The sequence below is a fragment of the Schistocerca piceifrons genome, chromosome X (genome assembly GCF_021461385.2).
Source record: "Schistocerca piceifrons isolate TAMUIC-IGC-003096 chromosome X, iqSchPice1.1, whole genome shotgun sequence".
Taxonomy (NCBI): domain Eukaryota; kingdom Metazoa; phylum Arthropoda; class Insecta; order Orthoptera; family Acrididae; genus Schistocerca; species Schistocerca piceifrons.
The window spans coordinates 411,704,786-411,721,853 of record NC_060149.1 but is presented as its reverse complement, the minus strand read 5'-3'; the positions used below and the strand labels follow the sequence as shown (position 1 = coordinate 411,721,853).

The window sequence follows — 17,068 nt, the reverse complement described above, 5'->3', positions numbered from 1 at the left end:
TGAAGTTACAGACATATTAAAGGCTGAAAGATCCCATATATTAACATTTTGTGAAGTTTGTAGATTTGTGTGCTACCTTAATAAAATAAACAATCACATTTTGAAGGACTTACACAACCAAGCTCAGCTTGCTTTGTTGTCAGAATACTACTTATTTTTATTATTTCTGTGCTTGGTGGGGAGGAGAATAGTTACCAGTACTGAAATTTATCAGAAAATTGGTACGAATAACTAAGATAACTAACTATAATTTTGTGTACAGATAGGTGGAGGGGTCTCTTCATGACTGAACACATTTATATCTTCATACCAATGATTAGCTTGTCCAGTGGAAGACCACTAACAACAAAAGTCAATTTTGACCAGATTAAATTATGAAGTATTAGGGCACACTGTAGGAAAATAATTTTATTGCATTTTTGCATCCCTCTTTGAATTTTGCATTTTCTGACATTAACAGACTAACACAAAGTGGAAACTGCATTCTAAGTAGTTTCCGAAGAGGAAAAGAAGTGTAAACCACAAGTCACAGCTTCTATAAATGAAGATACAAATGCCTATTAGACCACACTATTGGAAGGTGTGTTGCAGAATAAACCTCCATCTTGTGTTGTTACATACCTGCAGTTGTGTACATGGAATAAAGGGTTCATTAACTGTCTTATAACATACACTAACATACACTGAAGTGCCAAAGAAACTTATAGTCAAATGTACTCAAATACAGAGATATGTAAACAGGCAGAATACGGAGCTGCGGTCAGCAACACGTATATAAGACAAGTGTCTGGCTCAGTTGTTAGGTTGGTTACTGCTGCTACAATGGCAGGTTATCAAAATTTAAGTGAGTCTGAACGTGATGTAATAGTTGGTGCATGAGTGATGGGGCACAGCATCTCCAAGGTAGTGATGAAATGGGGATATTCCCATACGACCATTTCACGACTGTACCATGAATATCAGGAATCCGGCAAAACATCAAAGCTGTGACATCACTGTGGCCAGAAGAAGATCCTGCAAGAACAGGACCAATGATGACTGAAGAGAATCGTTCGGCATGACAGAAGTGCAACCCTTCCGCAAATTGCTGTAGATTTCAGTGCTGGCCATCAGCAAGTATCAGCATGTGAACCATTCAACAAAACATCATTGCTATGGGATTTCAGAGCCAAAGGCCCACTCGTGTACCCTTGATGACTGCACGACACAAAGCTTTACACATCACCTGGGCCCATCAACATTGAATTGGACTGTTGATGACTGGAAACATGTTGCCTGGTTGGACGAGTCTCGTTTCAAATTGTATTGAGTGGGTGGATGTGTATGGGAATGGAGTCAGCCTCATGGATCCATGGACCCTGCATGTCAGCAGGGGACTGTTCAAGCTTGTGGAGACTCTGTGACGGTGTGGGGCATATGCAGTTGGAGTGATATGGGACCCCTGATACATCTAGATAAGACTCTGACAGGTGATACATATGTAAGCATCCTGTCTGATCACCTGAATGCATTCATGCATGTCCAGTGTGCATTCCAACGGACTTCGGCAATTCCGTCAGGACAATGCGACACCCCACACATTCAGAATTGCTACATAGTGACACCAGGAACATTTTTCTGAGTTTAAACACTTATGCTGGCCCCCAAACTCTCCAGACATGAACATTATTGAAGGTATCTTGGATGCCTTGCAATGTGCTGTTCAGAAGAGATCTCCACCCACTTGTACTCTTACAGATTTATGGGCAGCCCTGCAGGATTTGTAATGTCTGTTCCCTCCAGCACTACATCAGACATTAGTTGAGTGCGTGCCATGTCGTGTTTCGGTACTTCTGCATGCTCATGGGGGCCCTACATGATATTAGGCAGATATACCAGTTTCTTTAGCTCTTCAATGTAGAATACATATGCTAAGTAATTATCATAGACACAAAATTAACATTAATGGTTTTCTGTATTAAATGTTTTTGGAGGGAATACCTCAGCAATTCTGCTTCATAGTGCATACACGCGTGCTTCCCAGGTACACAATGCTCTTCGATTTGCAAACTTTTGGTTTTTTTCACACAAAATTTGTGCTTTATCCACCTAAGATTTGAGTATTACAATATTTTGACATTATATTCTACTTTTATGCAGTGGCCATTAAGTGTGGAAAGTGCTGGAATTGCTTCAACATCTACTGTTAAGGAAGGTCATGAAAAAAGTGCAGTACAGAGCCTCCAGTATCTTGTGTGTCTGTACAATGATATTGAAAAACTGATAGAAATGCTTCCTAGTCTCCAGAGCATTGTCATGAGCAAAGCAACACAAATATCACAAGACGCTCAGAAAATATTTGAAAGTAAGCATTAAATTTATATACAGGTAACCTAATATAGTATTTATAGTAATATAAGGAAAAGGAGAGAATGCTACTCATCATAAAAATGACACATTGTGTTGCGGACAGGCACAATGAAAAGACTGTGAAACATTTAGCTTTCAGCCAGTGTCCTCTTCATAAATGAAAACACACACCTCATGCACAGATAACCGCCATCTATAGCAGCTTGGACCAGAATGCATTCCAGTGTGTGTGTGTGTGTGTGTGTGTGTGTGTGTGTGTGTGTGTGTGTGTGTTTTCTTTTGTGAAGAAGGTTTTCGCTAAAAGCTAAATGTGTAATAGTCTTTTTGTTGTGCCCCTCTGCAACTCAACATGTCATCTTTATGATGAGAAGCAAACTATCCTGATAATGTTGATATTCCAAACTGGAGTTTCTGTTGTCTAAAATAGCATTTCTTACATCACAGTTTGAACACAGACACCCTTACTGTTTCATAAGTAGTAGAATACTCTTAAGTATAGTCAGATTAAGTTCTGAATTTATTATTGTGTGTATGCATGAGTGCATGCAACTGCATGCCCCCCTTCCACCCCCCCCCCCCCCCCCCACTCCCCACCCCGCTCTCTCTCTCTCTTTCTCTCTCTCTCTCTCTCTCTCTCTCTCTCTCTCACACACACACACACACACACACACACACACACACACACACACACACACACAGAGAGAGAGAGAGAGAGAGAGAGAGAGAATGAATTTGGAAACTATAAGATAATTTTTATTGCCATGTACTCTGAAAAAAAAGTTCATGCTTAACTTCATATTGCAGGGAGCCAGCATTCAAGCCAAGAGCAGTTGAAACAGCAGCTTCCGAAAGTCACACAAGAGATAGTGAGTGCAGTAAGCCATCGGAGTATATTACAGCTCAAACAAGTTAATGATATACCTCGACTCTACAGACGCACTAATCGAGAGGTTCCTACCAAGGCATGTTCATATGTTCTTCAGATGTTAGCTCCACCGACAAAGTTTTGTGCAGCTAGTGCTTCTTCAGTGTCTCCTAAGCTGCTTGATCACTGGTTATTGCTTATATTCTCAGCTATTACAAAGCAGTAAGTTTAATTTTACAACATTCACAGCATTTATTCCGGCAATTGTGGTCTAGTTGTCTGTTATCATGTGGTTTGCAGATTTAAGAAAATGCTTAAACCATGAACTTATATTAATTGAATAGTTTCCATTCAGGAGGGAAATATTTGCAGTTTTCATTCATGAAACACATTGAATTAAGGGTGGAACCAGTTTATGGTTCCACTCAGTTCTGTCCATTTACTGAGTTAGGTGGCACAGTGATAAGACATTAGATTCTTAATCAGGTTGATGGTAGTTCAAGTCTCTGTCTGGCCCTCTAAATTTAAGTTTCCTGTAAATCCAGTAATTTGCGTAAATTCTTTAAGGTGAAAACCGAGATGGATATTTTGAAAGAGCATGACCAACTTCCTTCCTCTATCTAAGCTTTTAGTCTGTCTATAACAATCTCATCATTGACACACAGCTAAACCCTAACCTTCCTTACTTCCTTTCCTTCCCAAGTTCCCAATTCATTAATGAGACCTGAATTATGTGTAACATGCGGAACCAAGGCCAAGACAATCTGTACCCATTCCTCTACAGTCTTAACACCTTCTCTCCTATTCATTTGCATGCCACCTTTCTGGGTTTTGACCTACACCTTTTTATGGTAGCTTTGAAACCTTCTCCCAAATAAAGCCCACCAACCATCAAGAGTACCCCCACTTCAATAGCTTTTATCCTCTCCACACTAAAAACTCTTAAAGTGTAGCTGCCCAGCAATGATGCATTTACAGCGACAGGAAATCCATTGCCCGCTATACTGAAGATCTTTTAAGCTCTCCTTCAAACCTATACCTCCCTTCTCATATCCACACATGCTCCAGATTCTTCAACCATTTTCATGAGCCAGTTGCAATGGATAATGTTCCTCATTATCAGATATCACCATGGGCTCTAACAACCTAACCACATTGTTCACTATGTCTTCGATTGCCTGTTATGATGCACTGAAATGAGGAACATACTGCCAAAAATGCTATGCAATTCTCAAAACAGTATTTTCTCATCTACTGAGTCTATGAGTACCAAATACCACATGGGTCATATCCCTGTGGAAGACGCAAGTACAAGATTTGTCCTGTATACCCACCAAGCACATCCTGTCCCAGTCTTCTCACAGACAAATACCACCCTATCCAAGGCAGAGTCACCTGTGTAAGCAGTCTTGCCAAATTCCAGCTCTGCTCCAATTTCTGAATGAGTGACAACCATCCAATTGAGGCCAAAACAAATTTGACCACCCAGTGGCATAGCATAACATACTACTGAGCTCACCATGCTCATCTTCATTGACTAATTCACAACCTGTGCCATTAGACTCCACCCCCCTCTCCAAATTACAATCATCTGTGAATTATATAGATGGGAAGTGTTCTAACAACACATCCTTTGATCCCACAAATCCCTCGACCTCAATCTTTGCCGGTCCCTAACCCACATCCACTTCCACTCCTGTCTCTTATGAGTTCCTACCTCACTCCATTAATCCACACCCATACTGGTCTCTCCTCAGTCTAATTTTCCATATTCAACTTCCCCTGCCCATGCCAGGGCAGGATCAACAGTACCAAAATCTTTTGCTGCCTCTCCCTCCCAGTCATCAGTCTCCCTTCCGCCACATTTCTCTTTCCCACCCCTTCTCCTAGTTCCTGTCACTCCTCTCTGCCAAAAACAGCCCCTCACCCTAGTTGAGCTGCAGAACCAGAACAATGTGACTGATTAGGGTACAATTTCTCTCTCTCTCTCTCTCTCTCTCCCTTTCTTTCTGTGTGTGTGGGGGGGGGGGGGGGGGGAGGGGGTGCGCATGCACTTGTGCATGCATGTCAGTCAGTCTGTCTGTCTGTCTGTCTGTCAATCAATCAGAGACAACTTTCAGGAAGGACATTATTCGAAAGTATTGTATGATTTATTCTTGTTATCTCATTTATGTTCCTGTCAGCCGCACAATACCTCAACTATACAGTGAGTGGCTACCTTTACTCTTTCCGCTAACTGTGTGAAAGTTTCATAATCCAATCCAGGCATATGCTAACCTTTTCTCTTTGAGAAATCTGTAATTCTTGATTCCAGAAGAAGCATCTGCGTTTGTCAGAAGAATAAAATTGTAGTTTTGTGAAAGTAAAGTCCTGAGGTACACTATCTGATCAGAAGTATCCAGACAGTCCTATGTAGTGCAAAGTTGACCAGTGGATGTCACATATGGTGGATCTGTCAGTATAAAAGGAAGTTTGACAATAGAGAAGCAGTAACAGCAGAATGGGTTGATCAGAAGAGCTCAGTGACTTTGAACTTAGACCAGTAATTGGATGTTAACTGAGTAACAGAGTCATCAGGGACATTTCAACTTTAGTAAAGCTGCCTAAGTCAACTGTTGGTGATGCGATTGTGATTGTGAAGTGGAAGCACAAAGGGACAACACAGCTAATTCCAGACCAGGGTGACCTCATGTACTGATGGAAAGGACCATTGAGTATTGCGGGGCTGATTCTAAAAAAATCACAAGAAATCGGTGGGAAGAATCACTTGTGAATTCCAAAATTCTACCACCAGTCCAGTTAACCCAGTGATCGTGTTTAGAGACTTAAATCGAATGGAGTACAATGTTCAAGCAACTTCTCAAAAGCACACATTTCTGTAGTCAGTGTTAAGTGACACTTGAGGAGGTATGTCGAGCGATGCCACTGGACAGTGGATTACTGGAGACAAGTGATTTGGATTGATGACTCGAACTTTACCCTCAGGTTATCTGATGGAAAGGGTGGTGTTTGGCAAACACCTGGAGAACATTACATGCCGTCACAAGTAGCGCTAACAGTGAGGTACAGAGGAGATGGTGTTACAGTATAGGAATGTTCTTTGTGGTTAAGGTGTGGTCTTCTCATTGTGTTTGAGAGAACAATAAATGCGGAAGGATATGAACACATTTCATGGCAGGCTGTAACCCCATACAGTAGAGGAATAGTTCGGAGACAATGATTGATTGTATGAGCGTGAGAGTGCACCCTGACATAAAGCAGCATCTCTGAGGCAGTGACTTGTGAATAACAACACTCAAAATGTACTGGCCTGCTGAGAGTCCCGATCTGAGCCCAATGGAACACCTTTGGGATGAGTTTGAACATTGACTTCACTGCAGACCCCACCTTCCAACATCACTATCGTCTCTGGTTTCAGCCCTTGAGGAAGAATGGGCTGCCATTCTTCCACAGGCATTCAGACATCAGAAAGTGTCCCCAGCAGAGTTCTAGCCATCATAAAGGTGGGGTGTGGAAATGTCCTACACTCCTGGAAATTGAAATAAGAACACCGTGAATTCATTGTCCCAGGAAGGGGAAACTTTATTGACACATTCCTGGGGTCAGATACATCACATGATCACACTGACAGAACCACAGGCACATAGACATAGGCAACAGAGCATGCACAATGTCGGCTCTAGTACAGTGTATATCAACCTTTCGCAGCAATGCAGGCTGCTATTCTCCCATGGAGACGATCGTAGAGATGCTGGATGTAGTCCTGTGGAACGGCTTGCCATGCCATTTCCACCTGGCGCCTCAGTTGGACCAGCGTTCGTGCTGGACGTGCAGACCGCGTGAGACGACGCTTCATCCAGTCCCAAACATGCTCAATGGGGGACAGATCCGGAGATCTTGCTGGCCAGGGTAGTTGACTTACACCTTCTAGAGCACGTTGGGTGGCACGGGATACATGCAGACGTGCATTGTCCTGTTGGAACAGCAAGTTCCCTTGCCGGTCTAGGAATGGTAGAACGATGGGTTCGATGACGGTTTGGATGTACCGTGCACTGTTCAGTGTCCCCTCGACGATCACCAGTGGTGTACGGCCAGTGTAGGAGATCGCTCCCCACACCATGATGCCGGGTGTTGGCCCTGTGTGCCTCGGTCGTATGCAGTCCTGATTGTGGCGCTCACCTGCACGGCGCCAAACATGCATACGACCATCATTGGCACCAAGGCAGAAGCGACTCTCATCGCTGAAGACGACACATCTCCATTCGTCCCTCCATTCACGCCTGTCGCGACACCACTGGAGGCGGGCTGCACGATGTTGGGGTGTGAGCAGAAGACGGCCTAACGGTGTGCGGGACCGTAGCCCAGCTTCATGGAGACGGTTGCGAATGGTCCTCGCCGATACCCCAGGAGCAACAGTGTCCCTAATTTGTTGGGAAGTGGCAGTGCGGTCCCCTACGGCACTGTGTAGGATCCTACGGTCTTGGCATGCATCCGTGCGTCGCTGCGGTCCGGTCCCAGGTCGACGGGCACGTGCACCTTCCGCCGACCACTGGCGACAACATCGATGTACTGTGGAGACCTCACGCCCCACGTGTTGAGCAATTCGGCGGTACGTCCACCCGGCCTCCCGCATGCCCACTATATGCCCTCGCTCAAAGTCCGTCAACTGCACATACGGTTCACGTCCACGCAGTCGCGGCATGCTACCAGTGTTAAAGACTGCGATGGAGCTCCGTATGCCACGGCAAACTGGCTGACACTGACGGCGGCGGTGCACAAATGCTGCGCAGCTAGCACCATTCGACGGCCAACACCGCGGTTTCTGGTGTGTCCGCTGTGCCGTGCGTGTGATCATTGCTTGTACAGCCCTCTCGCAGTGTCCGGAGCAAGTATGGTGGGTCTGACACACCGGTGTCAATGTGTTCTTTTTTCCATTTCCAGGAGTGTATATTAATGTACACTAATAGGTGCCAAGATACTTTTGATCAGATAATGTATGCTTAGATAAGGCAGTTCTTGACCTTCGAGATCATATGTCAGTCTAGAAATTCTGCTCTAGCACAAACTTATAATCTTTCATCAATGAAAAACCTACTCAAGGAATAACTTAATTTTAATATAAGATGTCCATTTCTTTTATAATTTGTATTATTTACTGTTCTTTCTCATGCCAGACCCAAGGACATAAAACATTCATGACTATAATTAGTAGAGATGATAAAATACATAGCCAGTGGATGGACTTTGATCTGTAATTTTTTAAATTTATTCATTTTTTTGTTGTTTTCTTAGGAAGTTGCCATATTTCATCTCTTTTACACTGTTATGTTTCAGATATTTTATAGCTGTCAGTGATGTGTTAACATCCGTGCAGAAAACTGAAGAAAGCCTTCGTCGGCTGAAGAAAATTAGAGATAGATCTACATCAGCAAATCTTGTTGAGGGAAGAGGAATTGGTGATGATGATAAAATCAGACTACAGCTTGCCCTTGATGTAAGGACTTTCTGTGAAGAGGTAATTATTATCAAAGGAGTACAATGATGTGACATCATAACTTTATTAAACAGCAAAATGAAGGTCATTTCAAACTGTTAAAGTACAAAACCATGCTTGCCATTAATTCTGCTTAATGCATTGAGAATCAAGGAATTTCTGATGAAATTGACAATGTGACAGAACAAACATGGTGCTTGGTAACTATGCTTACGGCTTAGGGAGGAGATGCTTGTTCAAACTGCTGGAAGCTGACTAATCGAGAAAGCATGATGATAAGTCCGGTGTAGCATTATGTATAGCCCGTGACTGATAAATTACAATGCATTGTGGAAATGACATTTTGAAGACGAATCAGATTTCTTTACATTCAGCAAATGTAAACAGCTTACTTTTGATACATCTGAGTGTGCCTTCTTTTCCAAGGAAGCATTGTGTGCAGAGATGGATAGTCTGAGGAGAAATAACATTATAGATAATCCTGCTATCCCTCCACTCAAGATTTCAACTGTTAGAGTGCTACTACAATAAACTGCTGAATTTTTAGAGTTGTCAGGTATTATTTAATGGTAGAAACAGTAAGGGAAGAGGTACTATAACAAGTTGACAAATACCAGTTATATGCTTTAATAAATATTTGAATAAAATTGTACGTGTTGTCCAGAAAGTCAGTGTAAGTGCAGTTGCGGTGTCACAGCTGCTTCAATGGAATTTTGCATATGTTACCAAAGAAATTTACATTTTTCATAGAAAAATAATAAAATGACAATTTTGCTTGCTTCTTGCAGACAACAAAACATCTTTTGCAGAAGTTCATAGACAGAGTTAACTGAAGGTTCTTTATGAACATATCATTGAGGGACTTGTAAGATAAATTCACAGCTCTAAAAGAATAGTCAGACATGGTAAACATGTGGCAGAAGTTTCCTAGGCTCAAGACAATCTTCAACCACCATAAAAGATACACTATATGAGCAAAAGTACATGAACACCTATTAGTGGACACTGATATTGGATATCCACACTTCACATTTATGACAGCTAGAACTCTTCTGGGGACACTTTCAGTGAGGTATCTGAATGTCTGCTGAGCCCATTATTCCTCAAAAGCCAAAACCCAGGGCAAGTAGTGTGTTGGACTCTTGGGTCTGAAATGAAGTCAACATTTTGACTCATCCCAAAGGTGTTCCATTGGGCTAAGGTCAAGATTCTGGGCATGTTAGTCCATTTTGGGAGTGTTATTGTTTACAAACCACTGCTTCACAGATGTTGCTTTACAGTAGACTGCATTGTTTTGCTGATACAAACAATCGTATTCTCCAAACTGTTCCTCCTCTATTGTGTTCATATCATTCCACGTTTATCATTTTCTTAAGCACAGTAAGGGGACTACACCATAATCATAAAAAATATCCCCATACCGAAACGTCACTTCCTGTGTACATCACTGTTTACACTACACATGATGGCAGGCAACATTCTCCAGGCAGTTGCCAAACCCAAACTAGGGACAGGAAAAACTGACCAGTCAAAACCAATACAAGTATTTTAGTTCTGAATAACTGGTATTTTTCATTATTTACTAATAACCAGGTAAAAAATTATTTTTGCATGAAAGCCTGTACCTTAATCTACTTTTCTACATAATTTCCATCAATATTGAGGCACTTGTCATAACATTGTACCAGTTTTTGAATACCCTCGTCTTAGAAGTCTGCCACCTGACTTGTTAACCACTGCATCACCATTGTTTTGACTTTGTTATCGTCTTGAAGATGCTGACCGCCTAGGTTTTTCTTCAAGTGCAGGAACAGATGATAGTCACTGGGCACAAGATCGGGGCTGTACGGAGGATGACCTAGAGTTTCTCATCGAAAAGATGTGATGAGATCTTTGGTCTGATTCGCCACATGCGGACGGGCATTGTCTTGCAGCAAAACGATGCCCTTGCTCAACTTACCACGTCTTTTGTTCTGAATCAAACGGCGCAGATTGTGCAATGTCTTACAGTAAGCTGCTGCATTCATTGTCTCATTACGAGACAGAAATTCCACAAGCAATACTCCTTTTCGGTCCCAAAAAACTGTGCACATGATTTTCCGGGCAGAAATTGTTTGCTTAAACTTCACTTTACTGGGTGAATCTGAATGCTGTGATTCCGTGGATTGTTGCTTTGATTCTGGTGTGATGTAGGCCACCCATGTTTCATCGCTCGTAACAATTTGGCTTAAGAAATCATCACCGTCATTGTGGTACTGCTCAAGGAAAGTCAATGCACTGTCTAAATGTTTGGTTTTGTGAACATCTGTCAACGTTTTCGGTACCCAATGTGTGCACAATTGTCGGTAATTCAAGTGCTTGGTCACAATGCCATACAAAACACTACGAGAAACATTAGGAAAGTCATCCTGCAAGGAGGAAATCGTAAAGCGTTTGTTTTCTCTCACCTTATTGTGCACTTCCTACTCCAAACTTTTGTTAACGACCAAAGGACGCCCACTCCGTTGTTCATGCACATTTGTGCGGCCATCTTTAAATGCTCTCACCCACTTTCTTACCATTCCATCACTCATAATGTTTCTCCATAAACTGCACAGATCTCACGATGAATATCGATCGCTTTTAGGCCTTTAGCACTAAGAAATCTGCGGCCGTGGTGTGGCTAAACGGTACCCAAAAAAAAAAAAAAAAAAAAAAAAAAGACTGTTGACATAGCTCAAGTTCACAGGCCATGCACTAAGTATTACTGAATAGTGTGGCATAGCGTACTGAGAAGACAATAGGAGTCTTTTTCTGATGACACAAGTTGATATGTTATTGTATGATTCAGAATTGTGGCAAAAGCAGATAAACAGAGCTATGCTGCATCACTCCCAATAAAACTTAGGCTGTTCATCAGATAGAATGGTACAAGATATGATCCTTCTCTTATAGGGGTAAGAAAAGGAAATAATTTTCTGTTGAGTCCTAGGAAATTTAGTCATCCAGAGAAATGAAATTGCTGATGTTACTGCCAAGGAAGTTTGATCCTTCCACCTCCTGATCTCTGTTCAGTCCCCCTACAAGCTTTTACCTCATACATGACCCAATTTTTCAATCTTTTTTATGTGCCTATTGACAACTCAACACTTCTTTTATTTAGTAAGATGATACATTCGTTCCTGAAGTACTTGTGTTCTGCTAGAACACTCCATTACCATATTTATATACAATATTCTCTTCTTTTTTTGTGTGTGTGTGGGGGGGCGGAGGGGGGAAGGGGGGGGGGGGACTTCCAGATTTACACATTCTGGCACAAGGCTAGATTACAACATTGGACCTGCATGTTGCATGCCAGCAAATACCTGTCACACCACCGTAGATGACGCACAGTCTTCAGCTCTTTTGTCCTTCCAGTGAAAACAGCAATCTGCAGCACCACAGCCTTTTTCTGAGATGATTACATACTCCTGGCTTGGACCTTGTCAGAGTTCCATATACGGCAGAAGTTAAGCATTCCATAGTCATATTCTCACAAACGGAGTACAACTATGACATTCAAAGAAAGTAATTTTTGAGAACATTTCTCATGGAGAAAAATAGGGGTCTGCCTAAATACTTTAAAAATGGATTAGAAGCAGTCTTGACTGCAATAAATATTTGTAATCCATTTTTAAATTCAAAGATAGCTTCTCCGACCAAGACTATCTGGTCACAGAGTAGGTCTTCAGGTATCTGAGTTTTTAATAAGATTGTAATCCTTGGCTTTGCATGTAATAATATCCAGCAAAAAATATAGGATTCTGTAGGGCCTAAGGACAAGTTCAACAATTATTATAACAATTGTATGGGTGTAAAAATTCATACTCCACTCTATAAGATACTGAACAATGTTTGATGTTTTGATACTCTTGGTCTATAGTCTTGCTGTTCAAAGTTTGTGTGTGGGCCACTTGTTCTGCTTTTTCAGTTTTATTTTAAGTAATCATTCTGAATATTATCAGGTAGAAACAAAATTAAGATGTTCATTGTCGATTTGGCCTTGTGACAGTGGAACAGAAAGAGCATAATGAAATGTACACTATCTGACAAAAACAGTGAAGCACCCAAAAGGGGAGAAGAAGACAAAATGAAGCTTCACAGGTTGAGAGAGTATGTGATATTATTTCAGTGATTACAAAACTTAGTCACATTTACTAAGAACTTGGCAGTATGAGTCCACATATCAACATGATGTTGCATCCCCTCTGGCCTAGATGCATGCACTGATTCAGTTGGGAAGGTTGTCATAAAGCCATTGTATCCTCTCCTGAGGCAAGCTAGCCAACTGTTGTAACTGAATACTGTCACTGGAATGGAGGTGACATCCAAGCTGGTCCATCATGTGTTCTTTTGATGACAGGTGCTGGGATTGTGCTAGCCAAAAGTGTACCTCAACATCGTGCAGACAGTCCATGCGGTGACGAGCATTCTCCTGTTGAAAAATGGCACAACAATACTGTCACATAATGGTTGACACATGAGGATGTAGGACGCCCGTGATGTAATGCATGTTGTTAGAGTTCCCACGATCACACCATCAGCAGTCTGAAGTCATACCCAATGGCCACCCACACTGTGACACCAGAAGTAACACCACTGTGACTCTTAAAAATGCTGGAAGAATGGAACCTCTCCCAAGGTCACTGCCGTACTCATTGACAGTGGTCATCCTGGGTAGTGCAGACTACAATGTGACACCATTCATCAGCAGTCCATGCTTCCTGACCACAACAACACTAAGTATAGCCTTTTGTGTTGTGGTGTTAATGGCAGCCTACCAATGGAATGGTAATTCCATAGTCTGGCTGCTGCTAGTCTCTGATGATTTGGGATGACACAAAACGTTGCAGGCAGTCCGTTACGTGTTCTCAAATTGGGAGTCCGTTACTTGTTCTCAAGTGGCAGGCATAGATATGAAGGGGCTACGCTTTTCTTAGTGCACAATATGGTGATCCCCCTTGTAGTGGTCAGATATGGTTGGCTGGAAACGTGACAATTAATATGCCTGCCCTCACATTCATGTGCATTCCAACATTGGACCACTGTCTCATCCGAATGCACCACAAATCTGGATATTGTATGATTCAGCCAGCTGGCCAAATGGAGACCCACAATTAGGACCCCTTTAAACTCTGGCGGGTGCTGACAATACTGTCTCACACAATTATGTAGCATATCTGTGTCCTTCACAGTGATCACTCAACATCTGACGCTGTTCACACCCTTCATATATCTTATGAGGCCTGGTAACAACACTAAAACATGAACAACACGAGTGCACTCTGGTGGCCATTCTACGTGTCTCAGAGAATTCCAACTCTGATCATTCACATACCTGCCATTGGTGTGAATTTATATGAAGTTACATTTACATCTGATCACGTCTTGTGGGCGCTTCCCCTTTTTGTTAGTCAGTGTATATTTATTGCAATGGCAGTCATAGGTACACTTGCTTCAATTACACAAAAAGTAAAAATAATAAATAATTTTGTGTGTGTGTGTGTGTGTGTGTGTGTGTGTGTGTGTGTGTGTGTGTGTGTGTGTGTTTTTAACAAAATAATATTGTTTTTAACAAAATGATAAAAACAAAAGGAAAATTTGATTGAGAAAACTAAGAAATTATGGAACAGAAATGCTGTACAATACCTATCTTCAGGAGGTAAAATTCATTATACATATATCTGTTGTGTCACAATAGGTGGGACATTCTCATCCTGGTGTCTGACTGGCCCTTCCAATTTCAGTTTCTGTACCTCTTCCGCTGTACGTGAAATTTGTATTGGAATCAAACACAGCAGTTTAAATCTTGTTGGAAAGTATCCCTACCCAACTTAATAAAATAATCACAAAAATTTAACTGAAGTTGAGGACATGAGGACAGGCATGTTGTGTACTGCACAATGAATAATGTTCTCAGGGGTTTAAGAAAGACAACAGGTTTATTCAAATAACTAAATTACAACATGGACGACTGAATGGTCTCAAAATATAATAGATTAGTCATTTGCTGATATGGTAACACTAAATACAACAGCGCACGAGAATAGGTTCTGTAGTGGTGACCCGCCCAAAAAGTAAATGCTCTACAACTGTTCCAGTAATTATAGAACACAAAACCGAGTGTCACTTCTTCATTGCTGAGTATTCACCTGCGTGAACACAATTTTCACCAACACAATGTGCAGACTCAAATGTCTCTCATGGGAGAAATGGCCAGGGCAAGAACCAGAGAAATGGAACACAGTTATCACATGAATGTACCAGCTGTGATGGGTGTGAGCTTGAAATTCAGTTAGTATCCACATCTTGACAACCCCAGGGTTCCTGAGCTGGGGACTGGTAAGTACCACCGGTCCCCTGTCACCGTAAGCTCTGGGCATGCTTCAGCAACCATTCTACAGTGTGGGTGTGTCTCAGGAAAGGAGGTCTTGGCTTGACTGTCCGGATTGTGAGGATTGTAAAAATCTCTATAAAAAAACCCTCAGCCTCAAGGTATGCTGCACATCGATGAGATGCTTGGCTGTTGAGGTGTAACAGCCATTAGTAGGCAACCTCTGGGGAAACTACAGAGCCTCATTTGTTTAAGGCTTACCTAGGCACATGGGGCTCTGTCTAGGTGGACTTTTATTTCCCTACATGATAGCGAGACCAAGATGTATCCTTCAAAATTTTCTCGTCCTCCTCCATGCGGAAAGGGTGGACCACTAATAAGTACCAACACCCAATGTAACAAGAGGGCTTGTGTAACCAATCCTCCTGACTCAGATATTATACAGAGTTCCTTAGTACATAATAACAGAATGCACACTGCTGGTCAGAATGTGTTTTTGATTGTGAAGTGAAAAGAGAGCAGCTTTGGGAAGGTTTCACATTTTTATATTCAGAAAGGTTTAGAGGGTGTCACAGGTACTCTGAAATCAGTGAAGTGATTGTGTAATTGCATGCTGTTGGTTGCAACTGCAAGTTCCCAACAAGTCACCAATCACTGGAAAGCTAAGTCCCTTGGGGAATATGCCATAGAAATGGAGCTCCACAATAGCTTGAACTGTAGCAAAGGTGTTGTGACCTGTAGAGATCTGTTCGACATTCCCAAGGAGGAATTGAAGGATGATTGGGTTTAGAAGGGGGTCACTGATGTGCAAAATATATTGAAAAGGGTGAATGGGGATCTCATAAAATCTGATTCCTTCATCCTTACATTCAGTAGCATATAACTCCCAGAGCATATCAAGGCAGTTTTCGTTCATCTAAGCATACAGCCATATGTCCCCAAACCAGTGCGCTGTTTTCAGTGGCAGCACCTTGGGCACACCACTGTAGGATGTAAGGGTGAAACCACTTGTGACAAAAGTGGCAAGATAACCCATGATGAAGTTGGATTCTCCTCCCCTCCAAAATGTGTAACTTGCTCTGGGAATCATCCTGTCTTGTCCGGAGTAGCATTTGCAGTGTCTTCCATGAAGAATGGAAGCTGCAGGAGATTAAGACATGGTAATGCTTCCCATATGGAGAGACCAAGAAGATCTGTTAGGTCATGCAGCCTCCCCCATTCACTACATCTTTTGCTTTGCCCTTGAAAAGCCTGTTTTGACAGCCAGTGCTTCTACACAAATGGAGGTTGCTAGTGTCAGCACTAGTACCTGTGTTTTTCAGTGCACGTATCAAGATGCAGTTCTTTCAGAGCCCATAGCCCCTCAGAGAACATCAGCTAAAGCGATAGTTGCCACAACTGCATACATTGCAGTACCTCCAAAGGCAGAGCCCAGTAAAAAATATCGCATTGCCTCCACCACTGTTGCGATACCTCCTCCAAAACCCTTCCAGTCTAACAAAAGCAAATGGGTAGCTTCTACAACAGACAAGAACAGACAATAAATCAGATGTCAGTGTCATTTGACTTGATGCTCTGCTGATTCTGCTTCAGAGCCAATGGACTGTGAAGTCTGCCTGGAGCAACCATCTTGCCCAAAGGCTGAACCTCCATCTGTTGTGGGCTCCCCACCATACTACAGTGGAAGATGAATGGGTTCGGGACTCATGTGAAGGAGCTGAAACTCCTGGCACAGGCACTGTCCCTGTGCTTGTGTTTACAGGAAACGTATTTCAAGAGCCACTGATGCCCCTGTGCTCTGAGCTACGGGGCTATGCTCTCCACCAAAAGGATATTACTGGGGATGGAACCAAGAGGGATCTTCCTATGTTTGTCAATAAAACACACCATTCCTCTGCTGTCTCCTTGGTTACTGACCTACAAACAGTAGCTGTTGTAGTTCATGTGGATCAGAAGGTCGCTATCTGTTCCCTGTCTTTACCTCTCCAGGATGCAATAGACTCTGAAG

At 42.3% G+C, this 17,068-nt stretch overlaps 1 protein-coding gene across 3 annotated transcripts in view; it reads left to right on the top strand.

Moving 5' to 3' along the window:
• Positions 1–17,068, top strand: part of LOC124723048 (conserved oligomeric Golgi complex subunit 2) — an 83,088-nt gene that overhangs the window by 55,133 nt on the left and 10,887 nt on the right. For all 3 annotated transcript variants that reach the window (XM_047248228.1, XM_047248229.1, XM_047248227.1), the window contains 3 exons: positions 2,140–2,344; positions 3,154–3,436; positions 8,549–8,729. In XM_047248228.1, the coding sequence (XP_047104184.1) occupies positions 2,140–2,344; positions 3,154–3,436; positions 8,549–8,729 (669 nt within the window). The remainder of the gene's footprint in view (positions 1–2,139; positions 2,345–3,153; positions 3,437–8,548; positions 8,730–17,068) is intronic.